General features: G+C 43.3%; 1 protein-coding gene across 1 annotated transcript; it reads right to left on the bottom strand.

The window, feature by feature from the left end:
* Positions 1-999: 999 nt before the first annotated feature.
* PLPBP (pyridoxal phosphate binding protein) lies at positions 1,000-21,664 on the bottom strand (the record flags this gene model as incomplete). Its single annotated transcript, NM_001133397.1, is given in 8 exon segments — positions 1,000-2,790; positions 4,771-4,869; positions 5,306-5,448; positions 7,912-8,046; positions 17,969-18,044; positions 18,578-18,613; positions 18,691-18,798; positions 21,530-21,664. Coding segments are annotated over 8 exon segments (828 nt in total). The 3' UTR covers positions 1,000-2,658.
* Between the last annotated feature and the right edge of the window lie 4,129 nt (positions 21,665-25,793).

Raw genomic sequence — 25,793 nt, 5'->3', positions numbered from 1 at the left:
AGAATCTGTGAGGAGCTCCCCAAGAGATCAAAGCCTTGATGGACTATTGGGAGGTTTTGTGGCGTCTCAAGCCTTCTGAGGCTGGCTTCAGGTCAGACAAGGCCCCAGCGCCTTCAGAGACTGTGAGGCTGCACAGGTGGGTCCAATCCAGGAGAGCAAGCCGTCGAAACTCCAGGAACTGGCTTTCATGAAAATCTGGAAGAAACCCAACCTGCCACTCATCATGCATAACGAAAGACAAACTCACAACCAGGCTCAATTTTCTCTCTGCAAAATATCTCATCCTGCTGGGGATACCCTGGACACACTTTGGTGTCCTTCCCTTATCTAGATCCGATTGAGCCTTCCCTGGCTTTCCTCCTTATTCACTGTTTTTGTTTTTTGTTTTGTTTTGAGATGGGGTCTCACCTTGTCACCCAGGCTGCAGTGCAGTGGTGCGATCTCAGCTCACTGTGACTTCTTCCTCCCAGGCTCAAGCAATCCTCCCACCTCAGCCTCTGGAGTAGCTGAGACCACAGGCATGTGCCACCATGCCCAGCTAATTTTTGGGGGGGGTATTTTTGGTACAGACAAGATTTCACCATGCCGCCCAGGCTGGCTGGTATCGAACCCCTGAGGCTCTCCAAGTCACACTATCACTTGAGAGAGTCATGTCCTCTCTGGCCTCCACCAGACTGAGTAACCAGGAGTCCCTCACAAGGTAAACTGCTGACAGTGGAGAGCCAGTGCTTGTCCCTCAGGTTAGCCAATGTCGCCATCTAGAGGCAATTCAAAAGTCTCTTGCAGCAAGGGGTAACTATTTTTGTAATTCCTGAAATGTCCTTTTTCTTGCCCTTAGAAGTTCAGAATCCCTCTCACCCACGGTGTAGCTTTGGCTGCGTCTGTGACCCCAGGGAAGCCCTCCTCCAAAGCCAGGCTGGCACAATGCCAAGGCACCAGCACAGCTGCTTCCTGTCGGTTCCAATGCCCCTGCCTGTTACATTCACTCACTACACCAGATCATAAAAAATAAATCTTTTAATTGCTTTGTAATTGGCACAGATGGTATAATTCAAACTCACATTTTTATTTAATAGACTCTGAAATATCACACTGTAGCTCTCACTGAAATAATACAGGAATCATAATGTTTAAGTTTACAAAAGTACATTCGGCAGCAGCATCATGTTTTGAAAGTTACTTGTAAAATCAAAGACTGGGGCTTCAAAAAATAAGAGAAAAAGCCATCTGGAAAATAAAAAACAAGCCATACTGAAGCCATTTGTCATGACTATTAGAGAATGGTGTTTTTGGGTTTTTTGAAGATCTTGCTGCTTTATTAATGATCCAGAAGAGTTGCACAATTCTGGCTTGTAAATACAGTGGGGAAGCTGTAACTGTGCCTGGAAAGTGCTTCTCAGGACAAGGAACGTCAAAGCCAGGCTTTGTTGAAACCATGTGCCTGAAAAGGCTTTGAAGGACTCTTTCGTTTCTTAGGAGTAATGAGATTCACTGGGTTTTGATTTAAAAAAATCACCCTAAAGAGGATTATAGTGGAGGAGATAATCATTAAACTCTCATCACTGTAGGTCCCAGAGGAAAAACGCAAAGTCCTGTCTCTTCAGGATGATGTCAGAAAGGCCCAAGTCCTGCTTATGTTATCCCTTAATTTCAGGGATACCACAGAGTGGCAGTGACACAAGCTCTCACTACCAAATTAATTTTTTTTTTTTTTAAGAGACAGGCTGTCTCTAAAAAAGGTGGGGGGTATTATCTGCATATTAAAAGGTTGCTTTAAGAAATGTGACGGCATCTATGAAGAACTCCCCAAGAGATCAAAGCCTTGATGGACTATTGGGACTTTTTTTTTTTTTTTTTTAAGGCAGGAGTACAGTGATGCAATCATAGCTCACTGCAGCCTCAAACTCCTGGGCTCAAGTGATTCTTCCACCTCAGCCACCATGCCCAGTTAATTTTTAAATTTTTTTGTAGAGACGGGGGGACTCCTGATGTTGCTGAGGCTGGTCTTGAACTCCTAGGCTCAAGTGATCCTTCCGCCTCTGTCTCCCAAACTGCTGGGATTACAGGCATGAGTCACCATGCCTGGCCAGCAACAATTTGTGTTTTGAGAATTAATCCGAGCCATTTCCTGAAGCTACCTATACTGCCATTCCACAGTTGGGAATATCTTCACGCATCTACCGGCTAGGGAAGAATCTGGGGGCAGAAATCACCTTATTCCAGAGCAGCAATTTAGATGATGTAGTAGGAGTTTGTAGGGAGATGTTAACCATAAGGAATTTCCTATTAAAATGAGATGAAAAAGGGGAATCCCTCTGACTTCCACGATTATAGGCATCAGTGACCAAATTTTAACCTGGAAAAGGCATTCATGGATCAGTTCATGCTCCTGGGCAGAATTCAATATTGAACACGATTCCTAGCTATTGATTTGGTATGTGTTCTGCAGAAATGTTTGAATTTCTCAAACTCAATCCAAAGCCACTGCCTGAAGCAAGCTTCCTATGTCAGAGACTAAGCACAGATGGTTTCCATCAACACATGTGATCATTAGTGCTCTCCACAGGTCACAGGAGAGCAGGACTGCGCTGGGACACAGGGAATATCGAAATGAAAATCTAGGTTAGTGCACAGTTAGTACTCTCAGTATTCCCTGGCTCAGTGCTCCTGTGCCACCTCCAGCGGGGCCTTCACATCTGCTGCGCACTTGTCCGGGGCGGGTTTCTTTGAGTAATCCCGCTCTCCAAAAATCATGCTTCCTATTCGGACATTTGTAGATCCTACTTCAATCTGTGGGAAAAAAGAGAAGGTATCGAGGACCAGGTTTAAAATAATAAAATGGAGCCAGTGCTGAAGCTGTGCCCCCATTCTGGCTCTCAAGAGCCTTCTATGGACCGGGCGCGGTGGCTCACACCTGTAATCCCAGCACTTTGGGAGGCCGAGGTTGGCAGATCACGAGATCGGGGGGTCGAGACCAACCTGACCAACATGGAGAAACCCTGTCTTTACTAAAAATACAAAATTAGCTGGGCATAGTGGCGCATGCCTGTAATCCCAGCTACTTGGGAGGCTGAGGCAGGAGAATTGCTTGAACCCAGGAGGCGGAGGTTGTGGTGAGCAGAGGTTGCGCCATTGCACTCCAGCCTGGGCAACAAGAGCGAAACTCCATCAGCCTGGGCAACAAGAGTGAAACTCCATCTCAAAAAAAAAAAACAAAAAAAAAACAAAAACAAACAAAAAAACGAGCCTTCTATGAATAATAACACAGCCGAAGATGGCTTCAGGATGATTGTTCTCCTCAGAGGTCAAATTGCCTCTGAGGGTGTATATAGGAAACAAGTTGGGTTTCTCTGGATTTCCAGTGGTTGGGGAGTAAGGCTGGCACTCAGCTAGGAGGGGGTCAAGGACATTAGACGTCCAGTGTGGGACGCAGCCGCACAGCACAGCCCACTTACCTTTCCAATGTGCCACGGTCAGGTAGATGAAAAAAATATCCTTATAATTATCTGATCAAATCCCATTTTACTTATCAATGCAGTGTATTTTTGCACTGTTTTAAGAAATACAATTTTCCAGAAATGCAAGTTTATATTTTGATTTTTGAAACTTTATCAAGTTATTTGCTATTTCAGAAAATCATGTATTTGCATTGCCAATCTAGCACACCTGTATCAGTTGATATTTACAGCTGTTGATGTATACATAAGATTGTTGGTGAATCTACACATAAGATTAAGCCTCGGACGGGTGCAGTGGCTCATGCCTGTAATCCCATCACCTTGGGAGGCCGAGGTGGGTGGATTACCTGAGGTCAGGAGTTCGAGACCAGCTTGGCCAATACGGCGAAACCCTGTCTTAACTAAAAATACAAAAATTAGCCGGGCATGGTGGCAGGCGCCTGTAATCCCAGCTACTTGGGAGGCTGAAGCAGGAGAATCACTTGAACCTGGGAGGTGGAGGTTACAGTGAGCTGAGATCGCGCCACTGCACTCCGGCCTGGGCAATAGAGTGAGACTCAGTCTCCAAAAAAAAAAAAAAAAAACATGAAGCCTTAGGCTGCTTCATCGTGATTTGCTGTGATACAGCCATGCCCACGCACTTATGTAATGAAATGCCTTTCCAAAAATTATAGCTTAATTTCTTATTTTCCTTTAGACTACACTTACGGAATTATGTTTACAATTTATGGAATTACATTTATAATTAATTTCTTATTTCCATTAGATTACACTTATGGAATTATATTTTGTTTTAAAAGTTCAGATGTCAGGCTATAATTTCTATATATTTCTTTTCTTTTTTTTTTTTGAGATGGAGTCTCGCTCTGTCGCCCAGGCTGGAGTGCAGTGGCATGACCTCGACTCACTGCAATCTCCACCTCCTGGGTTCAAGCGATTCTCCTGCCTCAGCCTCCTGAGTAGCTGGGATTACAGGCGCGCGCCACCACGCCCAGCTAATTTTTTTATTTTTAGTAGAGATGGGGTTTCACCATGTTGGTCAGGCTGGTCTCAAACTCCTGACCTCAAGTGATCTGCCCGGCTCGGCCTCCCAAAGTGTTGGGATTACAGGCGTGTGCCACCACACCCGGCTCTTTTCAAAAAAGAAAGGGCATGGGGAATGGGAGATGCTGGAATAGCTGAGACTGGGTACCCTACTGCCATCCCAAGGCATTTCCAAGGCTTCTACAGCAAACATCTGCTCTTGTGTCAGCCTTTCAGACCCCCTACCCCCCACTCCTCGAGGCAGACAGGGCACTGGCAGGACACTCACCGCATGCTGGAAATCCACGGACATGCCCATGCTCAGCTCAACCTGGTCAGCAGGGATGTTCAGCTTTTTACACAGCTCCTCCCGGAGGGACAATAATAGCTGACAGAAAAAGATGACACCTATTTTACTCCTGCCTTCTCTAACGATGCCCAAAAGTGGCTGAATCTGAACTTCTCTGACAACGGTTATGTATTCCTTATGATTTCAAGGCCTGTCAAAATTGCCAGAAGTTACTGAAAGTGTTTTTTGTGAACTATCCCACTTTCGAGAAAACTATTAGTCACTGGAGAGGAAGAAATCTCATATTCTCTAAAGACTATGTTTTAGCCAAGTTCAAGTTGAGTTGATAAAGGTTTGTGGGGCTTTGGGAACCTGTTCTTCCCTTTTCCTTCTGAGAACAGTTCAGAAGAGGGCTAGAACACTCGACAGGCAGTGTCTGGGATGTCTCTGCAATCCCCACTGCAGCCAGCCCTGCAACAGCACTCCAGCACCCTGCTTCTTCAGCACATGAGCAATCTCCCCGACCTCCCAGTACCTGGAAGTCTGGATTTGGTCCTTGACTAAGATCATGCCCAAAGCTTCCTATGGTCATCAGCCCCACAAACTCCAGGTTAGGACACTTGGCGTTTATGTGCTCCACGATGGCTATGGTCTCTGAAGGTGGGAGGCCATGTTTACCTTCACGAAAAGAAACGGAAAACAGGTATACTGCAAGGGTAAATGGCCAGAGGAAGGCTCCATTTTCCTCCCTTCCTTATGACAGAAGAGGTGACCCCCAACAAAAGAACCTCTTGAAAGAGCCTCAAGTCCTAAAGAGTAACTTTATACTTGGGGTTTTCTATGTTGCTCTGCTTCTGGTCAGGTTCTGAATTTCTCAAGAAAAGAGCTATCAGTTGGATTCTCTTTCCTCCATCTCAGGATTTCAGCTGAAAACAGCTAGGAGACATGGAAAAGAAAAAATCTTGCTTTTTAGGGATACCAGGAAGATTTGCATTGCCAAAATGCCAGACGAACCTGAGAATTACTTTTCTAAATCAAGAATTTTTATAGTTTTATTAATTTGAGTTGCAAAAAATTTAAAATAAAGTACATGTTAAATATTTTTGGCTATATATTTGCAAAGTTTAACCGAACTTTCTAATTAACAACTGGAGGGGAAATCTGCAGCAAGCAATTATTTGTTACACAGTTACAAGAGCTATTGATATTGTCTTGCCCCCATTTATTAGGCGGAGATGCTAGTAACATTTACTTCAGTCTTTAAGTAGGGCATATTATAGCTAATTATCAAGAAATGATACAATAAAGACTTGACCTATAGTTGATTTCAGATTTCTATTGATAATTGGGATTTAAACCCAGGCAGTCTGACTCTAGGACGTTACCTAGAAGACAGATGCCTCTACTGTGTTCCTGCATACTAAGATTTGGTGAATACTGGTGCTTTGATGGTTGCAATCAAATGCCTGATCTGTATACATTTATTCTTAACGAATAGCTAACAACATGTGTAGGGTTCTGTGCTAACAACGTTGCCTGGATTATCACATTCAGTCCTAACCACACCCTCTGAAGTAAGCATTCTCATGATACCATTGCCAGAAAAGGAAACTGAAGTACAGAGAGATTTGGTAACTTATGCAAGGTTACAATACTGGAAAGTAGTGTAGCTGAAACCCAGGGTCTGTCTGATTTTAAAGCCCATGCTTCTGTTCACACTATGTTACACTGTTAATCCAAGCCCCATAAAGATATTCACTGACTGGTTGCTCACCGTAATTTTTTTTTTTTTTTTTGAGCTGGAGTCTCACTCTGTCGCCCAGGCTGGAGTGCAGTGGTGCGATCTCAGATCACGGCAATATTCACCTCCTGGGTTCAAGGGATCCTCCTGCCTCAGCATCCTGAGCAGCTGGGACTATGGGCGCACACCACCATGCCTGGCTAATTTTTGTATGTATAGTAGAGATATGAAGTTTCACCATGTTGGCTAGGCTGGTATCGAATTTCTGACCTCAGGTGATCCACCTGCCTCAGCCTTCCTAAGTGGTGGGATTACAGGTGTAAGCCACCGCACCCGGCCCACTCACAGTAATTATCTTCCATTCTCTCCCAATGCAACATTAAGTAATTTTTTTAAGATCTAAGAGTATTTATATACTCTTAGGTCTTAAAAATTTAAAACACTCCTTGTAGGAGTGATGGTGACCTTTGGGGATTTTCAGATGAAAGTTACAATCCCAGGCCGGGTACAGTGGCTCATGTCTTTAATCTCAGCACTTTGGGAGGCCAAGGTGGGTGGATCACCTGAGGTCAGGAGTTCAAGACCAGCCTGGCCAATATGGCGAAACTCCGTCTCTACTAAAAATACAAATATTGGCTGGGCGTGGTAGCGCGTGCCTGTAATCCCAGCTACTCAGGAGGCTGAGGCAGGAGAATCGCTTGAACCGAGGAGGCGGAGGTTGCAGTGAGCTGAGATCGTGCCACTGCACTCCAGCCTGGCGACGGAGTGTGGCTCCGCCTCAAAAAAAAAAAAAAAAAAAAAAAAAGAAAAAGGCTGAGCACAGTGGCTCAAGCCTGTAATCCCAGCAATTTGGGAGGCTGAGATGGGCAGATCACTTGAGAGGTCATGAGCTTGAGAGCAGTCTGGCCAATGTGGTGAAACCCCATCTCTACTACAAATACAAAAATTAGCCAGGCATGGTGGTGCACGCCTGTAGTCCCAGCTACTTCAGAGGCTGAGGTGGGAGAATTGCTTCAACCCAGGAGGCAGAGGTTGCAGTGAGCCGAGATCGTGCCATTGCACTCCAGCCTGGGCGACATAGCAAGACTCCGTCTCAAAAAAACACAAAAAAAACCAAAAATAAAAAACGAAGTCACGGTCCCCTTCTTGAACTCCCCATCCATTCTTCTTCCCCTAAAATTAAGATATAATGAACCATGATGTAGTAAAGAATGATATATAGACTGCTTTGCATGTCATTATGCTACCTAGATCACACATAAAACAGCCAACTTAGAGACCTGTGATCCTGTGATTTGTTTCTATAACCTTATCCATTAGACACTTGGGCCCACCCATTCTCCCTAAGCTTCAGCCATCCTAAAGGAAGAAAAATCTACAATTCAGGTCTGGTTACTTACTCTCTTCTCCGCTGGTGTTAATCTGGACCATAACCTTTAACCTTTCAGGAGAACCTTTTTTCTGCCAGGAACTGTTCACTTTGTCTGCCAACTTCACAGAATCCACTGTTTCCAGCATGAAGAGATTGGGGACAGCTGTAATGAGACAGAGGCAAGGTAGTATTCCTTATTCGCTCTATTGCAGCAAGTAACATGCAACAAATCTCTGATTTGTTAGAGGAAAAAATATGCCAGGAAAAGAGAAACACAGTTAAATCTCAGTTCCTCTAAGAAGACAAATGTGGCAGTTTTACTAGATACAAATTCAAATGTCAGACCATCCCTGGCTAATCAGCAAAGGTAAATAAGGGAAAAGCTGACATACATGATCAGGCAGCATATACATCCATACGTTTCAAGCTGTTAACAGACAGATTCCTAGTAAAAGGCTTGATCTATGTCTCAGTTCAAACTGAGAGAAACAGGTCAGGATGACAATGAAGAAAGGATGACCAGTGGAAGCCAAGATGCTTCCCCAGCATATCACCACATTCTTCAACTTTCTAGGATGAGGGTATTCTTATCCAACAAGGACATCACAATGACCCTAACACTGGCCAGGTGCGGCGGCTCACACTTGTAATCCCAGGTGGGTGGATCACCTGAGGTCAGGAGTTTGAGACCAGCCTGGCCAACATGGTGAAACCCCATCTCTACTAAAAAACTGCAGCAATCCACAGGACAGATTATCACAGTTTACTTAACTATTCTTCTTGTTAATGGATATTAGATTGTTTCTTATTTTTTATTACAAAAACAAAGCTTGGATATAGAACTTGGTGCTATGTACAAGTATTTCAGATGGGCAGTTTGCAAATATTTTCTCCCATTCTGAGTTGTCTCTTCACTTTGTTGTTTCCTTTGCTCTGCAAGAGCTTGTTTTTTTTGGGAGACAGAGTCTTGCTCTGTCGCCCAGGCTAGAGTGCAGTGGCACAATCTTGGCTCACTGCAACCTCTGCCTCCCGGGTTCAAGTTATTCTTCTGCCTCAGCCTCCCAAGTAGCTGATTACAGGCGCCCACCACTACACCTCGCTAATTTTTGTACTTTTGGTAGAGATGGGGTTTTGCCATGTTGGCCAGGCTGTTCTTGAACTCCTTACCTCACAATCTGCCGGCCTTGGCCTCCTAAAGTGCTGGGATTACAGGCGTGAGCCACTGTGCCCAGCCTGCAAGAGCTTTTTAACTCGATGTGATCCCATTTGTCCATTTTTGCTTTGGTTGCTTGTGCTTTTGGAGTATTTACTCAAGCAATCTTTGTCAAGGTCGGGTGCAGTGGCTCACACCTGTAATCCCCACGCTTTGGGAGGCTGAGGAGGGCAGATCACTTGAGGCCAGGGGTTCAAGACCAGCCTGTCCAACACAGTGAAACCCTGTCTCTACCAAAAAATACAAAAATTAGCTGGAGGTGGCTGGGCATTGTGGCTCACGCCTGTAATCCCAGCACTTGGGGATGCCAAGGTGGTCGAATCACTTGAGGCCAGGAGTTTGAGAGCCGTTTGGCCAACATGGTGAAACCCTGTCTCTATTAAAAATACAAAAAAAATTAGCCAGGCCTGGTGGCACATGCCTGTAATCCCAGCTACTTGGGAGGCTGAGGCAGGAGAATTCCTTGAACCTGGGAGGCAGAGGTTGCAGTGAGCCGGGATCACGCCGCTGCACTCCAGCCTGGGTGACAGAGCAAGACTAGAAAGACTAAAAAAGAAAGAAATATACATATATGTATTTGACTTCAAGTGATCCTCCCACCTTGGCCTCCCAAAGTGTTGGGATTACTGGTGTGAGTCACTGCATCTGGCCTCAAGAAGCCTTTATGGAAATGAATTGAGCTGTGAGGTTGAATGAGTATAATGGATCATCCAGAAGGGAAAATGGCACTAAAACAACAGTTCTGTTAGGCTTTCCTGCCCCTTCTATGCCTGCTGGCTCCTTCCCCCCTCCCTCCTCCCATCACCTTTACATATTTCTAACATGGCTGGGTGCAGTGGCTCACACCTGCGATCCCAGCACTCTGGGAGGCTGAGATGGGCGGATCACCTGAGGTCAGGAGTTCGAGACCAGCCTGGCCAACATGGTGAAACCCCGTCTTTACCAAAAATACAAAAATTAGCCAGCATGGTGGGGCATGCCTGTAATCCCAGCTACTTGGGAGGCTGAGGCAGGAGAATTGCTTGAACCCAGGAGGCTGAGGTTGCAGTGAGCCGAGATCATGCCACTGCATTCCAGTCTGGGTGCAGAGTGAGACCCTGTCTCAAAACAAACAAACAAACAAACAAACAAAATTTGTCCAGACGTCTTGGAGAGTTTCCTCAATGTTTTCTTTTAGTAGTTTCAGGTCTTAGATTTAGGTTTAAGTCTTTAATCTATTTTGATTTGATTTTTGTACATGGTGAGAGATAGGAGTCTAGTTTTATTCTTCTGCATATGGATATCCAGTTTTCCCAGCAGCATTTATTGAAGAGATTGTCCTTTTCCCAATTTATGTTCTTGGCACCTCTGTTAAAAATAAGTTCTCTGTAGATGTACAAATTTATTTCTGGGTTCTCTATTCTGTTCCATTGGTCTATGTGTCTGTTTTTACGCTAGTTTTGGTTACTATAGCTCTACAGTATAATTTGAAATCAGGTAATGTGATTCCTCCAGCTTTGTTCTTTTTGCTCAGGATGGCTTTGGCTATTATGGGTCTTTTGTGGTTCCATATAAATTTCAGGATTGTGTTTTTCTATTTCTGTGAAGAATGTCACTAGTATTCTGATAGGGACTGCACTGAATCTGTAGACTGCTTTGGGTAATAAGGACATTTTGACAATACTGATTTTTCCAATTCATAAGCATGGAATATCTTTCCATTTTTTCATGTCCTCTTCAAATTCTTGCATCAGTGTTTTATAGTTTTCATTGTAGAAATCTTTCACTTCTTTGGTGAAGTTTATTCTTAGGTATTTCATTTGTAGCTATTGTAAATGGGATTACTTTCCTGATTTCTTTTCCAGATCATTCACTGTTGGCATATAGAAATGCTACTGATTTTTGTACATTTATTTTGTATCCTGCAATGTTACTGAATTTGTTTTTCAGTTATAATAGTTTTTTGGTGGAATCTTTGTGTTTTTCTAAGACTCTACGGTTTTAGAATCTCCTGGTAAGACGAAGGAGTACTCATTTACTCACTCCCTCAAAACACTGGATCTTAGCAGTCTTTTTGATTTTTTACAAATCTGATTAGTGATTTTGTATTTCTCTGAGGATGAATATTTTTCATTTGATTACTGGCCTTTTGTATTTTTACCCCTTGTAAACTGCCTCAGTTTTTGCCTATTTTTTTTTCCCTATAGATCAAACAAAAAGATTTGTAGCTCTTTATGTATTCTAGATATTAACCTCTTCCCTCTTCAAAAATATTATTTTTCTTCCACTCTGTGCCTCCCTTTTGCTTTGACATGCAGAAAGCTTTAATTTTTGTGTGATCAAATCTGCTAGTTGTTCTTTTAAAATTTATTATTATTATTAATATTATTATTATTATTAGATAGGGTCTCCTGTGTCACCCAGGCTGGAGTGCAGTGGCACAATCACAGCTCACTGCAGGCTTAACCTCTCGGACTCAGGTGATCCTCCTACCTCAGCCTCCCAGGTAGCTGGGACTACAGACACACACCACCATGCCCAGCTAATTTTTTGTATTTTTAGTAGAGACAGGGTTTTGCCACGTTACCCAGGCTGGTCTTAAACTCTTGGGCTCAAGTGATCCGTCCGCCTTGGCCTCCGAAAGTGCTAGATTTACAGGTGTGAGCCACTGCGCCTGGCCTAGTTGTTTTTTTTATGGTTTCCAGATTTTATGTCTTGCTTAGAAAAGCCCAAGAAAATAAAAATATTTTCCTGCATTTTATTCTAATACTTTTATAGCTTTTATTTTCAAGTTAGATTATTTAATCTAGCTGGAATTTACAACTCAATAATGAAAAGACAACTCAATTTAAAAAACATGCAGAGGACTGACTAGACATTTTTCCAAAGAAGACATAAAAATGGCCAATAAGCCCATGAAGAGATGCTCAACATCATTCGTTATTATGAAAATCAAAACCGCCGGGCGCCGTGGCTCACGCCTGTAATCCCAGCACTTTGGGAGGCCAAGGTGGGCGGATCATGAGGTCAGGAGTTTGAGACCAGCCTAGCCAAGATGGTGAAACCGCATCTCTACTAAAAATACAAAAACATTAGCTGGGCGTGGTGGCGGGCGCCTGTAGTCCCAGCTACTCGGGAGGCTGAGGCAGAAGAATTGCTTGAACCTGGGAAGCAGAGGTTGCAGAAAGCTGAGATCGCACCACTGCACTCTGGCCTGGGCAAGAGAGTAAGACTCTGTCTCAAAAAAAAAAAAAAAAAAAAAAAAAGAAAATCAAAACCTTAAGGAGATACTATTTCACATATTTTTTGAGTCCAATATATCTCCTTTGTTGACTTATTAGCTGTAACTCTTTATTGTGTTATTTTATTGGTTGCTTTGGGGTTTAACTTACAACAGTCTACCTTCAAGGTGTGTTATACTACTTCACACAGTTTAAGAACTTTACAATAGTGTGCTTCTGTTTATCCCCTTCTTTCTGTTATCGTTGTCATGCATTTTGCTTTTACATAGTTATAAATCCCATAACACAGTTATTTTGTTTATATAACATATAATAAGATTAATAGAGACCCAGCCTTCAAGTAGGATTTATCCTAGGAGTGCAGGGTTGGTTTAACATTTGAAAATCAATAGGCCGGGCGTGGTGGCTCACGCCTGTAATCCTAGCACTTTGGGAGGCTGAGGTGGGTGGATCACAAAGTCAGGAGTTCGAGACCAGCCTGGCCAACATGGTGAAACCTTGTCTCTACTAAAAACGTAAAAAGTTAGCCAGGTGTGGTGGCATGTGCCTGTAATCCTAGCTACTTGGGAGGCTGAGGCAGGAGAATCGCTTGAACTCGGGCGGTGGAGGTTGCAGTGAGCCGAGATCACACCACTACACTCCAGCCTGGGTGACAGTGAGACTCCATCTCAAAAAAAAAAAAAAAAAAAAAAAAGAATATCAATAAATGTGATTCATTCAACATGTTAACAAACTAAAAAACTGTATAATCACTTTGATACATTAAATGCATCTGACAAAATTCAGCATCTATTCTTGATAAAATCTCTCAGCAAATTAAAATTAGAAGGGAAATTCCTCCTTATGTGCCCACTCTCTGCACTTCTATTCATAAAGAAGTAAATAGGGAAATATACAAAGAAGTAAACTGTCTTTACTCATAGATGACATGATTATTTATGTGGAAAATTCAATGGAATCTACAAAAAAGCAACTAGAACTTAAGTAATTTTAGCAAGGTTGCAGGATACAAGATCAACATACAAAAATCAAGTATATTTCTATATGCAGGTAGAGTATCCCTTATATGAAATGTTTGGGACCAGAAATGTTTCCATTTCAGATTTGGGATTTTTTCAGATTTTGAAATATTTGCATATACTTAACCAGTTGAGCATCTCTAATCTGAAAATCTGAAATCCAAAATCTTTTTTTTTTTTTTTTGAGACAGGGCAGTGGTACAGTCACGGCTCACTGCAGCCTTGACCTCTCAGGCTCAAGCAATCCTTCCACCTCAGCCTCCTGAGTAGTTGGGACTACAGATTCATGCCATCATATCTGACTAATTTTATTATTTTTTGTAGAGACGGGGTTTTGACATGTTGCTCAGGCTGGTCTTGAACTCCTAGGCTCAAATGATCCTCCTGCCTTGATCTCCCAAAGTGCTGGGCTTACAAGCATAAGCAACTGCCTCTGGCCGAATTAACATTTCTTTTCTTTCTTTTTTTTTTTTTTTTGAGACAGAGTCTTGCTATCCCCCCAAGGCTGGAGTCCAGTGGCATGATCTTGGCTCACTGCAAGCTCCGCCTCCCGGGTTCACGCCATTCTCCTGCCTCAGCCTCCCGAGTAGCTGGGACTACAGGCGCCTGCCACCACGCCCAGCTAATTTTTTGTATTTTTAGCAGAGATGAGGTTTCTCTTATGTCAGCCAGGATAGTCTTGATCTCCTGACCTTGTGATCCACCCGCCTCAGCCTCCCAAAGTGCTGGGATTACAGGCGTGAGCCACCACGCCCGGCCTTTTTTTTTTGTTTTGTTTTGTTTAGAGACAAGGTATTATTCTGTCACCCATGCTGGAGTGCAGTGGTAAGATCTCGGCTCAATGCAGCCTCAACCTCCTGGGCTCAAGCGATCCTGCCACCTTGGCCTTCCAAGTAGCTGGGACCACAGGTGCATGCCAGCACACCCAGCTAATTTTTTGGTACTATTTGTAGAGACAGGGTCTCACCATGTTGCCCAGGCTGGTCTCGAACTCTTGGGCTCAAAAGATCTGCTTGCCTCAGCCTCCCAAAGTGCTGCGATTACAGGCATGAACTGTCATGCCTGGCTCCAATGAGCATTTCTTTTAAGTGTCATGTCAGTGCTTGAAAGTTTCAGACTTTGGAGCATTTTGATTTTCAGAAATTTGAAATTGGGATGCTTATAACTTGTACTAGCAACAATCAGAAGTTGAAATAGAAAAATACATTTACAATAGCATAAAAAATATAAAAATTTTGGAATAAATCTGAGAAAAGATGTAGAAAATCTATACAATGAAAACTATAAAATATTACTGAGAGAAATTAAAGATATAAATAAGTACTAAGGTATACCTTGTTAATGTGTTAAGAGAGTCAATATTTTTATGTGTCAAAATGTTCCCCAGTTAATCTAAGATACAATACAATCCAGCAGGCTTTTCTTTTTTTCTTGTAGAAATTGAAAAGCTGGTTTATATGGAAATGAAGAAGACCCAAAATAGCTAAAATAACTCTGAAAAAGAACAAAGCTGGAGGTTAATTACTGTTAATAATTTTATAAATAATTATTATAAATAATTATTATAAATAAATTTATAATAATTTCAATAATTATTATAAAGCTCCAGTAAATCAAAGTAGCAAGCTACTGGTATAAAGGGAGACAAATACATCACTCACTAACAGAGGAGATCACTACCAACAGATAGTCCAGAAATACATCAAAGGATATCTGATTTTTGACAAAAATGCAAAGGCAGTGCTATGGAAAAAGGATAGCCTTTCTAACAAACAGTTCTGGAACAACTGGATATTCATGTGCAAAAAAATGAACTTGGATCCATATCTTCTACCATATACAAAAATTAACTCAAAATGGATCATGAACCCTAATAAGACCTAAGACCATAAAGCTGCCAGAAGAAAACATAGGAGAAAATATTTGTGACTTTAAGATAGGGAAAGATTTCTTAGACACGATGGCAAAAGCACATTCTTTTAAAAAAACAAAAAACAAAAAACAAAAAAACCCCACAACTGATAAACTGGGCTTATTCCAATTAAAAACTTTCACTTTTCAAAAGACAAGCCATAGACTGAGGAAAAATATGTGCAAAGCACTTATCTGATAAAGAACTCATATCTGGAATATGTAAAGAACTCTCTTGTCTCAACAGTAAGAAAATGATCCAATTAGAAAATGGGCAAAATACTTTTAATAGATACTTCACCAAAAAAGATATACAGATGGCAAACATGAAAAGTTCAACATTACTAGGCATTAGGGAAATGCAAGGACACTACCATATACCTATTAGAATGGCTAAAATTGGGGCGGACGCAGTGACTCACACCTGTAATCCCAGCACTTTGGGAGGCTGAGGCGGGCAGACTGCCTGAGCTCAGAAGTTTGAGACCAGCCTGGGCAACACGGTGAAACCCCATCTCTACTAAAATACAAAAAAATTAGCCGGGTGTGGTGGTGTGTGCCTGTAATCCCAGCTACTTGGGAGGCTGAGGCAGGAGAATCACTTGAACCTGGGAGGCGGAGGTTGCAGTGAGCTGAGATTGCACCATTGCACTCTAGCCTGGGCGACAGAGTGAGACTCCATCTCAAAAAGAAAAAAAAAAAAAAAAAAAAAAAGAATGGCTACAGTTTTAAAAGACTGACCATACTAAGTGTTGACAAGGATGTGGAGGAACTTGAACACTGCAGGTGGAAATGTAAAATGGCACAACTACTTTGGAAAAGTTTGGTAGTTTCTTAAAAAGTTAAACATACATAATGGGTACAGAGTTTCAGTTCTGCAAGATGAAAAGAATTCTGTGGATATATGGTGGTGATGGTCACACAACAATGTGACTACAAAATGCCACTGAACTGTATGCTTAAAAACGATCAAGACAGGCCGGGTGCAGTGGCTCACGCCTGTAATCCCAGTACTTTGGGAGGCCTAGGCTGGTGGATCACGAGTTCAGGAGATTGAGACCATCCTGGCTAACACGGTGAAACCCCGTCTCTACTAAAAATACAAAAAATTAGCCAGGCGTCATGGCAGGCGCCTGTAGTCCCAGCTACTCGGGAGGCTGAGGCAGGAGAATGGCGTGAACCCGGGAGGTGGAGCTTGCAGTCAGCCGAGATCGCGCCACTGCACTCCAGCCTGGGCGACAGAGCGAGATTCCGTCTCAAAAAAAAAAATTAAAAAAATAAAATAAAATAAAAAAAGATCAATTCAGTAAATTTTATGTTTGTTTTATTGCAGTTATAAAAAGTTAAACATAACACTTAACTTGTGATTCAGCCATTCTATTCCTATATATTTATTCCAAGAAAAAGGGAAATATATCCATACAAAGACTCGTACACAAATATTCATGGCAACTTATTTGCAACAGCCAAAAATCAGAAGCAACCCAACATTCATCAACAGGTGAATGGATAAACAAATTGTAATATACTTATACAATGGAATACTACTGAATGATAAAAAGAAATGAACCTTTGATACAGGTATGAACATGATGAATCACTACACTGAATGAAAGAAGTCAGACAAAAAGAGAGTACAAACTTCATGATTCCCTTTGAATAAAACTCTAAAAAATGTAAACTAATGTACATTAACTGTGACAGAAAGCAGGTAAGTGGTTCTTGAGAAAGAGAAGTGGGACAGGTAAGAGAGGGATTACCAAGGGACAGGAGGAAACTTTTAGGGGTGATAGATATGCTCACTGTTTGTTGTGATGGTTTCACAGGTGCAAACATACATCAAAACTCGTCGAATTCTATACTTTAAATATGTGCAATGTAAGTCAATTACCCCCAATAAAGCTGTTACAAAATATATACAGGTTATTTAAATTTTTATACCTTAAGGGAAATAAGTTCAGTTACTCAAGATCTCCATGTCTTTCTTAATTTTATTTTACTATGATTCTTGTTTTTTTTTTTTTTTTTTTGAGATGAAGTCTTGCTCTGCCACCTAGTCTGGAGTTCAGTGGCGTGATCTCGGATCACTGCAACCTCTGCCTCCCGGGTTCATGCGATTCTCCTGCCTCAGCCTCCTGTGTAGCTGGGACTTGACAGGCATGCACCACCATGCTCAGCTATTTTTTTGCATTTTTAATAGAGTTGGGGTTTCACCATGTTGGCCAGGCTGGTCTTGAACTCCTGACCTCAGGTGATCCGCCCACCTCGGCGTCCCATGGTGCTGGGATTATAGGTGTCAGCCACCGCACCAGGCCTACTTTACTGTAATTCTTAATTTTACTTTACTATACTTACTTTACTGTATTGTATTTTATTTACTGTAGCCTTTTATTTAAAGGAAAAAGAACAGGAATGTCTCTTTTGCTAGTTAAAAAAATTTATGGGCTACAATTCTTTATAATTTTTCTGAAAGACCACCAAATAATAATAAACATGAGGTTGGGTAGGTTTCCAACTATATATAACCCAGAAAATGGTGAATTCATTCTGTTCTTGGCATGATGTTTTCTCCTTTTATTAAGAACTCAGACTTTCCTAAAGAAATTCCAAAAACAAATGGTGAATTGGGGCTATTCTAAAAGTTGCTCTCTCTTCCATAAAGGGTAGTAGAAGCAATACAATGACAGAACAATTTTGTTTTCATGTTTAATTTTATCTTACCCATCAATTTGTTGACATTTTGTTTCTGTAGGTGGCCAATAAAGTGCCATTTGATCTCAGGACACAAAGACAGAATCTGAGGGGAAAAAGGTAACCATGTGTAACTCAGATTTTATAGAGGCCTTGCTGGCTCAAACGCCTCGTGCACTGCCTGTCACCTTTCACATCCACTCTCTGTTCCTTAAATGTAATAAACTATCACAATCTTCACCCGGCCTCCTAATGAGGTAAAAGGATAGAGAAAAATCTAAGGCTTCTGTTCTGTTTTCCTTCCTTGTTCCCATCAATTCCCTCCACCTTTCAGATATTGCCCATCCGGGATGAACTCATTTAAGCTTTCAAATCTTGAAAAGATCCAAGATTACAGCAAGCTCCTGAAACCACCATTTCCAAACAGCCACTAAGGAGAAAACGACAGTCTGAACAAAGAGAAAAATCTAGCTGAGAATTACTTGGGGCTCAAGGTGAAAGTTGACATTTCTAGCCCTGACCCAATCTAAGGTCAACCACCCTAAAACTGCTGTACAACTCAACCACTAGGATGGGTCTAATTTTCAACTAAAGAGCCAAGATTTAGATACAAATTAAAGAATTCAGCTATCTACTTACTTTAGGATTTGATGCTTTTTCTAGCAGTTCCTGAACCTAAAAGGTCAAAACAGAACAAGTCAGAAGCCTGGTAATCATGATGCTTCCAAAGGGCTTCAGGAAAGGGCTCTTACGTAGTTCTCGCCAAAAGTACGCTGCCCATGTCCATAGGCCTCGATCACCATGTCTGCAGGTTTGGTTTTGCTGACCGCCACTAGCCGGGGCTGGATGGCTGGGAGATCCTGCCAAGAGGGAAAGAGCCATATGAGTGAATGTTTGGGAACAGTATCCCAATGAATCCCACAGGATAGATCCTGTAGGATAGACAGGCATTGATCTCAACTTGGCATTAGGTAAGATCCATTTTTTCAACACTGTAGGCAGATCAATATCAAATAGTGGTGATCATGATCAAATGTTTTTTAGGGGCATGGCGTCTCAATCTAATATGTTAGTGATGTCAATATTTAGCAGAAGAAATGTCTCTCAGGAGAGCTGGGCAAGTTAAAGCAGTATTTCCTGTAAGTGTGGTCTTTGACCAACTGCATCGGCATCACCTGGGTGAGAATTTCCTTTTTTTTTTTTGAGACAGAGTTTCACTCTTGCTGCCCAGGCTGGAGTGCAATGGTGCCATCTCAGCTCACCACAACCTCTGCCTCCCGGATTCAAGCGATCAAGTGATTCTCCTGCCTCAGCCTCCTGTGTAGCTGGGATTACAGGCGTGCATTACCATGCCTGACTAATTCTGTATTTTTAGCAGAGACAGGGTTTCCCCATGTTGGTCAGGCTGGTCTTGAACTCCCGACCTCAGGTGATCTGCCCGCCTCGGCCTCCCAAAGTGCTGGGATTACAGGCGTGAGCCACTGTGCCCACCGGAGAATTTCCTTTTTAACAATCTCTCCAGATGACTCTAAGACATACTAATGTTGGAGGCTTAAGAATAACTTCATTAATAGAAGGCTGCACTCTAAGTAAAAGAGAGGTCACTTCTGGCTTCTGAAACCCAAACGTTAGCAGTTTTGGCAACTCATTCTAGTCCTGGTGTATCATTACACCATAACACTGCCCCATTTACTCTAAAAGTGGCCCACTTAGGTAACTAAGTAATTGATTGTTCAATCTGTGAATTAAGAACCAGTGGCATGGCCAGGTGAGCCACACGCCTGTAATCCCCGCACTTTGGGAGGCCGAGGTGGGTGGATCACCTGAAGTTAGGAGTTCGAGACCAGACTGGCCGAAATGGTGAAACCTCATCTCTATTAAAATGCTAAAACTTAGCCAGGTGTGGTGGTGGGCATCTGTAATCCGAGCTACTTGGGAAGCTAAGGCAGGAGAATTGCTTGAATCCGGGAGGCCGAGGTTGCAGTGAGCTGAGGCTGTGCCATTGCACTCCAGGGTGGGTGACAGAGTGAGACTATGTCTCAAAATAAAACAAAAAACAACAGTCTGGCCAACATAATGAAACCCTGTCTCTACTAAAAATACACAAAAAATTAGCCGGGTGTGGTGGTGTGTGCCTGTAATCCCAGCTACTCAGGAGGCTGAGGCAGGAGAATTGCGTGAACCTGGGAGGTAGAGGTTGCAGTGAGCCAAGATCGTGCCACTGCACTCCAGCCTGGGCGACAGAACGAGCCTCCGTCTCAAACAAAACAAAACAACAACAACAAAAACAAAAAGAAAAGAACCAGTGGCAGAACTAAGGCTGCGACACAAAAAATTCTGGATTCAGGATCAGACCTATGTGACATCCTCTTACGACCACTATACAAAGAGCAGGGGTTCTATGCGTTCTGCTGCCACCCAATCCACATAGAAACAGTAAGAGAAGAGATTTGTCCTTGCACGATTCAGTCTTCTTGTATCCACCACCCCCTGAAGTTTTCACAGAATCACAGTGTTCTCAAGGACGTGACGGAATCAGATCAATTAGAAAAATGTCTCCTCTTCTTTCCTTCCACAGCAATGCGTAACCAGCCTCGTTTGAGTCCAAGTCGTGACTACTGGGAGTATGCTGATGATTGACGCTTTCCAGAGTTACCCGAACAGGCAGCCCATCTGCCTGAGAGTTCCCCTGAGAGAACCTCCAGGGTGATGTTTATTAGGGGAAGCCCTAGATTTTTCTTGGAGAATCACCGAGAATCACAGAATATTAACATCAGAAGAGATCTCAGAGCTTTCAGAGCTGAGAGCCGGAATAGTTACCTGACTCGTTCAAGGCAACGTTTAAGGAACAGTCAAGGAAAGACTATAATACAGGTCTTGTCTTCAGCCAGCATAATCAGAGAAACCTGTGACGCCTCTGTTAAGGTCAGTCTCATTCCACACCATTCAGCTTAAACTTGCACTGAGGTGGGCAGATTTTGATTTTTGGTCTAATCAAAGTCCAAGAGGATGTAATATATATATATACACAAAAGACGAAAGCTCCCCTTAACCGGCTTGGGATTGGACTGCTCCCTCCTGCCCCACAAACAAGTGCCACTCTGATGTCAGCGAAATCCGGCCAGTCCACCCTCACCTCGGCCTCCGGGCGGCACTGGCATTTCTTGGGCACTTAGCAGGTGAGACGCTGCCACACACGCGATCTCGGGCGTGTCTGGCCTCCGCGGGGTGCTCTTGTACCCCCGTCTCCTCTTACCGTCCGTGGGCACAGGCCTGGCCCCCCTCGCATGCGCCAAGGCTATCGACCCCGAAACGACGCGGTGCGCAAGTGGCCACGATACCTGGACACTAAGTCATTTTCCCGAGGTAGCGGTACCCTCTGCTCCAACGAAGCCAATCTCCAGAAAACCTAACAGACTCAGGGTAAGGAGGCTGGGGAAACCCTTCGCTAGCCTTTCGGTGGCCCTAGGCGGCCGACCGGTCCCGCCTCTCTGGGAGACCCCTCTGCGTCACCGTGACGACCCATTCCCAAGCAGGTGTCCCTCTTCTCAAGGCGGCCGCCCACCGTCCCCACGCAGCCTCCTTCCTCACCCGCGGCCGCAGCGCCACAGCCTGCTGCACGCGCTCGTTCACCGCCCGCAATGCGCACCCGACTCCCAGCTCGGCCGACATGCTACCAGCTCTCCACATCCCCCGGGGACCGACGCCGAGCCCCACGCTCCCGGCAGCCCGTGGCTCACACCATCTTCCGGTTCCGCCCAGTTTGCGCCGTGTGAACTAATCATTGCTCACCATCGAGTCGTCTCAGCCAATCAACACCCGTGCAGCGCAGAGGCCCGCCTCCAGGCGGCGGCCATCTTGGGGAGGTCACCCGCGAACGTGGAAATGGAGCCTAGGGGCCGAGGTTTTGCGCGCCTGGTTCCAAGGGCCTCTCCCCGTGTGCTCTCCTCTTTCCTGCGCCTCAGTCGCTGCCGTCCCCCCACCCCCAAGGGACTTTTGTGAGGCAAAAACGCATCCTGTACTCGGGGGATCCTGTTCCCTTTCAAAACGCCTTTCCAGGCTTGCCCGTTCCCGGCTTTCTGGGAGCGGGGACCAGAATTAGAAGCCACTGGGGCGGGAGCCAGGGCTTTTCTCTGTCAGATGATTCTTGCGAGGAACCCCTAAGCGATACGAAAGGAAACTCTTCTTTCTTCTTTTCCCTAAAGACACGGCGTGATTCAAACGTATCGTGATTTTTGTCATCCTTCAGACCACTGCTGTCCAAGAGAAATATAACGCCATCCACCTGTGTAATTTGGAAGTTTCTCATAGGCACATAAGTTTAAAAATTTTAATGATATACTTTATTTAATCCAATCTATCCAAAGTAAGATTTCAACATGCAATCAATAGAAAAACTAAATGCGATATTTTAATTCTTTTGAAAATCGTATGTGTTTCTGAAACCCGGTGTGGTGTTGACTTGCATATGCCTCAATTCGGGCCATCCCTATTTCGAGAGGTTAGCGGCCACCTGCGGCCAGTGCTGTCGCATCAGGGGACACAGGCAGCATGATTATTACTATTATTATTATTGAGACAGTCTCGCTCTGTCACCTAGGTTGGAGTGCGGTGGCCCGATCTGGGCTCACTGCAACCTCCACCTCCCGGGTTCAAGCGATTCTCCTGCCTCAGCCTCCCCAGTAGCTGGGACTACAGGTGCGAGCCACTGCGCCCAGCCCACAGGCCGTTTTAGATGGTCTAGCAGGAGCTCAGCACATTCAGTTGGATTCTTTTTTTGACATGGGGTCTCACTATGTTGCCCAGACTATCTGGGACTCCTGGGCCCAAGCAATCCTCCCACCTCCGCCTCCAGAATAGCTGGGACTGCAAACGGGCGCCACAACGCCCTGAATTTGATTCTTGAGTCCCCTTCTGTGGGCAATATGGTTATAAACTTGATGAGGAGCCAGGCCATGCAAAGAATAACACAGAATGCTACATAGTCAGGTGGTGAAATAGTAGGTGCTATGGGCAAGGAGAAGGAGATCAATTTTGTTAAGGAAAGCACTCTTGGCTGCAATTTCTGTTGAAAGATTCTCAAACATTAATTCAACTTAATGAAGTGGGATGCTATTATATTAGAGAAATGGCTAATGTTTGTTCTTCAGGTGGTCTTGTCTTGAGGTGATGGGGTTTATTAGAGCTTTCCGGAAAGAAGGGGCAACATTCTTACTCTCTCACAATTTTTCCCCAGACTCCCAGGAACAGAGATGGAATTTCACATCTTCTGCTCTGGGAAAATCACATTAGGCAGAACCTCAGATCCTTAAAATAAGGGACTTCTTTTTGGGAAGTCTCTGGTCATTTACCCTGGTACACATTAACTGGGTTATCTGCAAACTAGGACTGCCGACATTAGGAGTAATTGTGTTCAAATAAAATGTCTCTGGACTTGATACATTTGTACTCCAACCAAAATGATAAAAAGATTTAAAATGACCAGAATGGCCCTTTGTGGTGTGAGCATAATAGATGCTTGCTGTAGAAACACAGGTGGGAAGGAGCGAGCCAGCAGTGAGTGATGGGGAGGACAGAGGGGATCACGGTGATGGGATGTGTAGAGGAAGGATTGGGTGAGATAAAACACTTCAAATAATGTGCTATTTGGAAAACATTTTAAAACCATAAATACCTCACAGATCTAGGGAATGTATAATCCAGGTGTTAGGTCACTATGACAACAAGTAGTTGTAGCTTCATTTACTAGATTGGGCCTCTATTCTTTTTTGTGTTTTTTGAGACGAAGTCTTGCTCTGTCACTCAAGCTGGAGTGCAGTGATGCGATCTCGGCTCACTGCAACCTCTGCCTCCTGGGTGCAAGCGATTCTCCTGCCTGAGCCTCCCGAGTAGCTGGGACCACAGGCATGCACCACCACGCCCGCCTAATTTTTGTATTTTTAGTAGAGATGGGGTTTCACTATGTTAGCCAGGTTGGTCTCGAACTCCTGACCTCGTGATCCACCCGCCTCGGCCTCCCAAAGTGCTGGGATTACAGTCGTGGGCCACCATGCCCGGCCAAGGACCTCTATTCTTTGAACTACAAGGCAAGGTCATCCTCCCACCCCCTTATCCATTCAGTGAACATTTATTGAGGCGTTACTCTGTAAAGAACCTTGAGAGAGACCAGACTGAGTACGACAGGCTTTACTGCCGATTTACTTCCAATATGCTTTTCATCTCTGACATTCTGTGGTCTTATGAAAATGGAAACGGAGACAAAAAGATCATGGTGCCCCCAGTCCCATGGTCATTTCACATTCCAATTTCTTCTTAGTTGTACTTTTGAATTAATTTTATTTCACTTTTTCCCTTTTTTTCCTTATTTGCTTTTTTAATTTCTTTTCCTCTTCCTGGGACATCAAGCATCCAATTTAACCTTTCATCCTCCCCTACTACCTAATCCTTGAAAAATACAAGTCCAAAATCATTTCATCACCAGTAATTGTCTTTAAATTTCTCCGATAATTTGCAAGGACAAAGGGGAAAAGAGAAAGATTAAAAAGCCAAATGCCCAGAGAAACAGATTTTATAAATAATCTAAAATCTAGTATACTTATTCACCATCAATGCCATCAAGCTTTTAAAACACCCTCATAGTCTGGAATAAATCCAAATTATGAGAAAAACATATATGGATTTAAAAATTGTTTCCTTCTGAGCCTACTGTGAGTCTTTTAGGGGGATAAAAAAGTAAAAAGTAAAATAGAAAATTACTGTTGCCTGGTTACTTAGCTCTAAAGAGAAATGGAGAAATAATGCCCATGTCCCATCCCAGTTTAAATGAATTCAGGTAGAGTAGCCCATGACAGCAAGCCCTTGGCAAACATGCCGTCACATCTGGCCTTTGAAATGTCTATATAGATAGTAGAACCCTAGACCTAGGGAAGACTTAGGGAGGTTTCATACAGAAAGAATGACATTTAAACCATCCCAAACGGCACAGAGTCTTCACAATTTCTGAAGACCATCAGAGAAGAATATTTATTTTCTATTTGCAAGTAACTACTCCTCCCCATTTGAAAATTTAGCGAGCCTGATCTTAAGTAAATTCTTTACAAATCCTCCTTTACTCAAGCAAATTTCCTCCTTTTAGCTACCATTATGTAACTTTTATAATCGTGAAGTCATTAAATGTCCCTTCTGCCTTTTCTGGCATCAACCTATGAGCTTTATTTCTTAATTACTTTTTTTTCTTTTTGGTTTTAACATTTTCTTTCTAGCTTCTTCAAATTTTTTCATTTTTAAAATTGGAGACCAGAACTGGACAGTTCCTCTCAACAGGGCCAAATCAGGTTCTTTTCTTTGTTTCCTTTTTTTTTTTTTTTTGAGATGGAGTTTTGCTCTTGTTGCCCAGGCAACAAGAGTGCAGTGGCGTGATTTTGGCTCACTGCAACCTCTACCTCCCAGGTTCAAGCGATTCTCCTGCCTTAGCCTCCCAAGTAGCTGGGATTTCAGGCATGCGCCACCATGCCCGGTTAATTTTGTATTTTTAGTAGAGATGGGGTTTCTCTATGTTGGTCAGGCTGGTCTTGAACTCCCGACCTCAGGTGATCCACCCGCCTCAGCCTCCCAAAGTGCTGGGATTACAGGTGTGAACCACCGTGCTTGGCTTCTTTTCTTTTCTTTAAACCAGGTTATTTTCTACACAACATTTTTGTAGAGGTATGTATCCTCAATACCGTGTTTGCTGCATTGCAATGTTATTCCCTTCTTCTATGTGCTATCCCATTTGTAATCTTATTCCATTTTTTTTTCACATGTTTGGCTTTCTGCTTAGTGGTTCCCATTTAATAGCTGTATGTTTTTTAGCTCG

Source organism: Pongo abelii, chromosome 7 (genome assembly GCF_028885655.2).
Source record: "Pongo abelii isolate AG06213 chromosome 7, NHGRI_mPonAbe1-v2.0_pri, whole genome shotgun sequence".
NCBI lineage: Eukaryota > Metazoa > Chordata > Mammalia > Primates > Hominidae > Pongo > Pongo abelii.
This window is presented reverse-complemented; position numbering and strand designations above follow the sequence as displayed.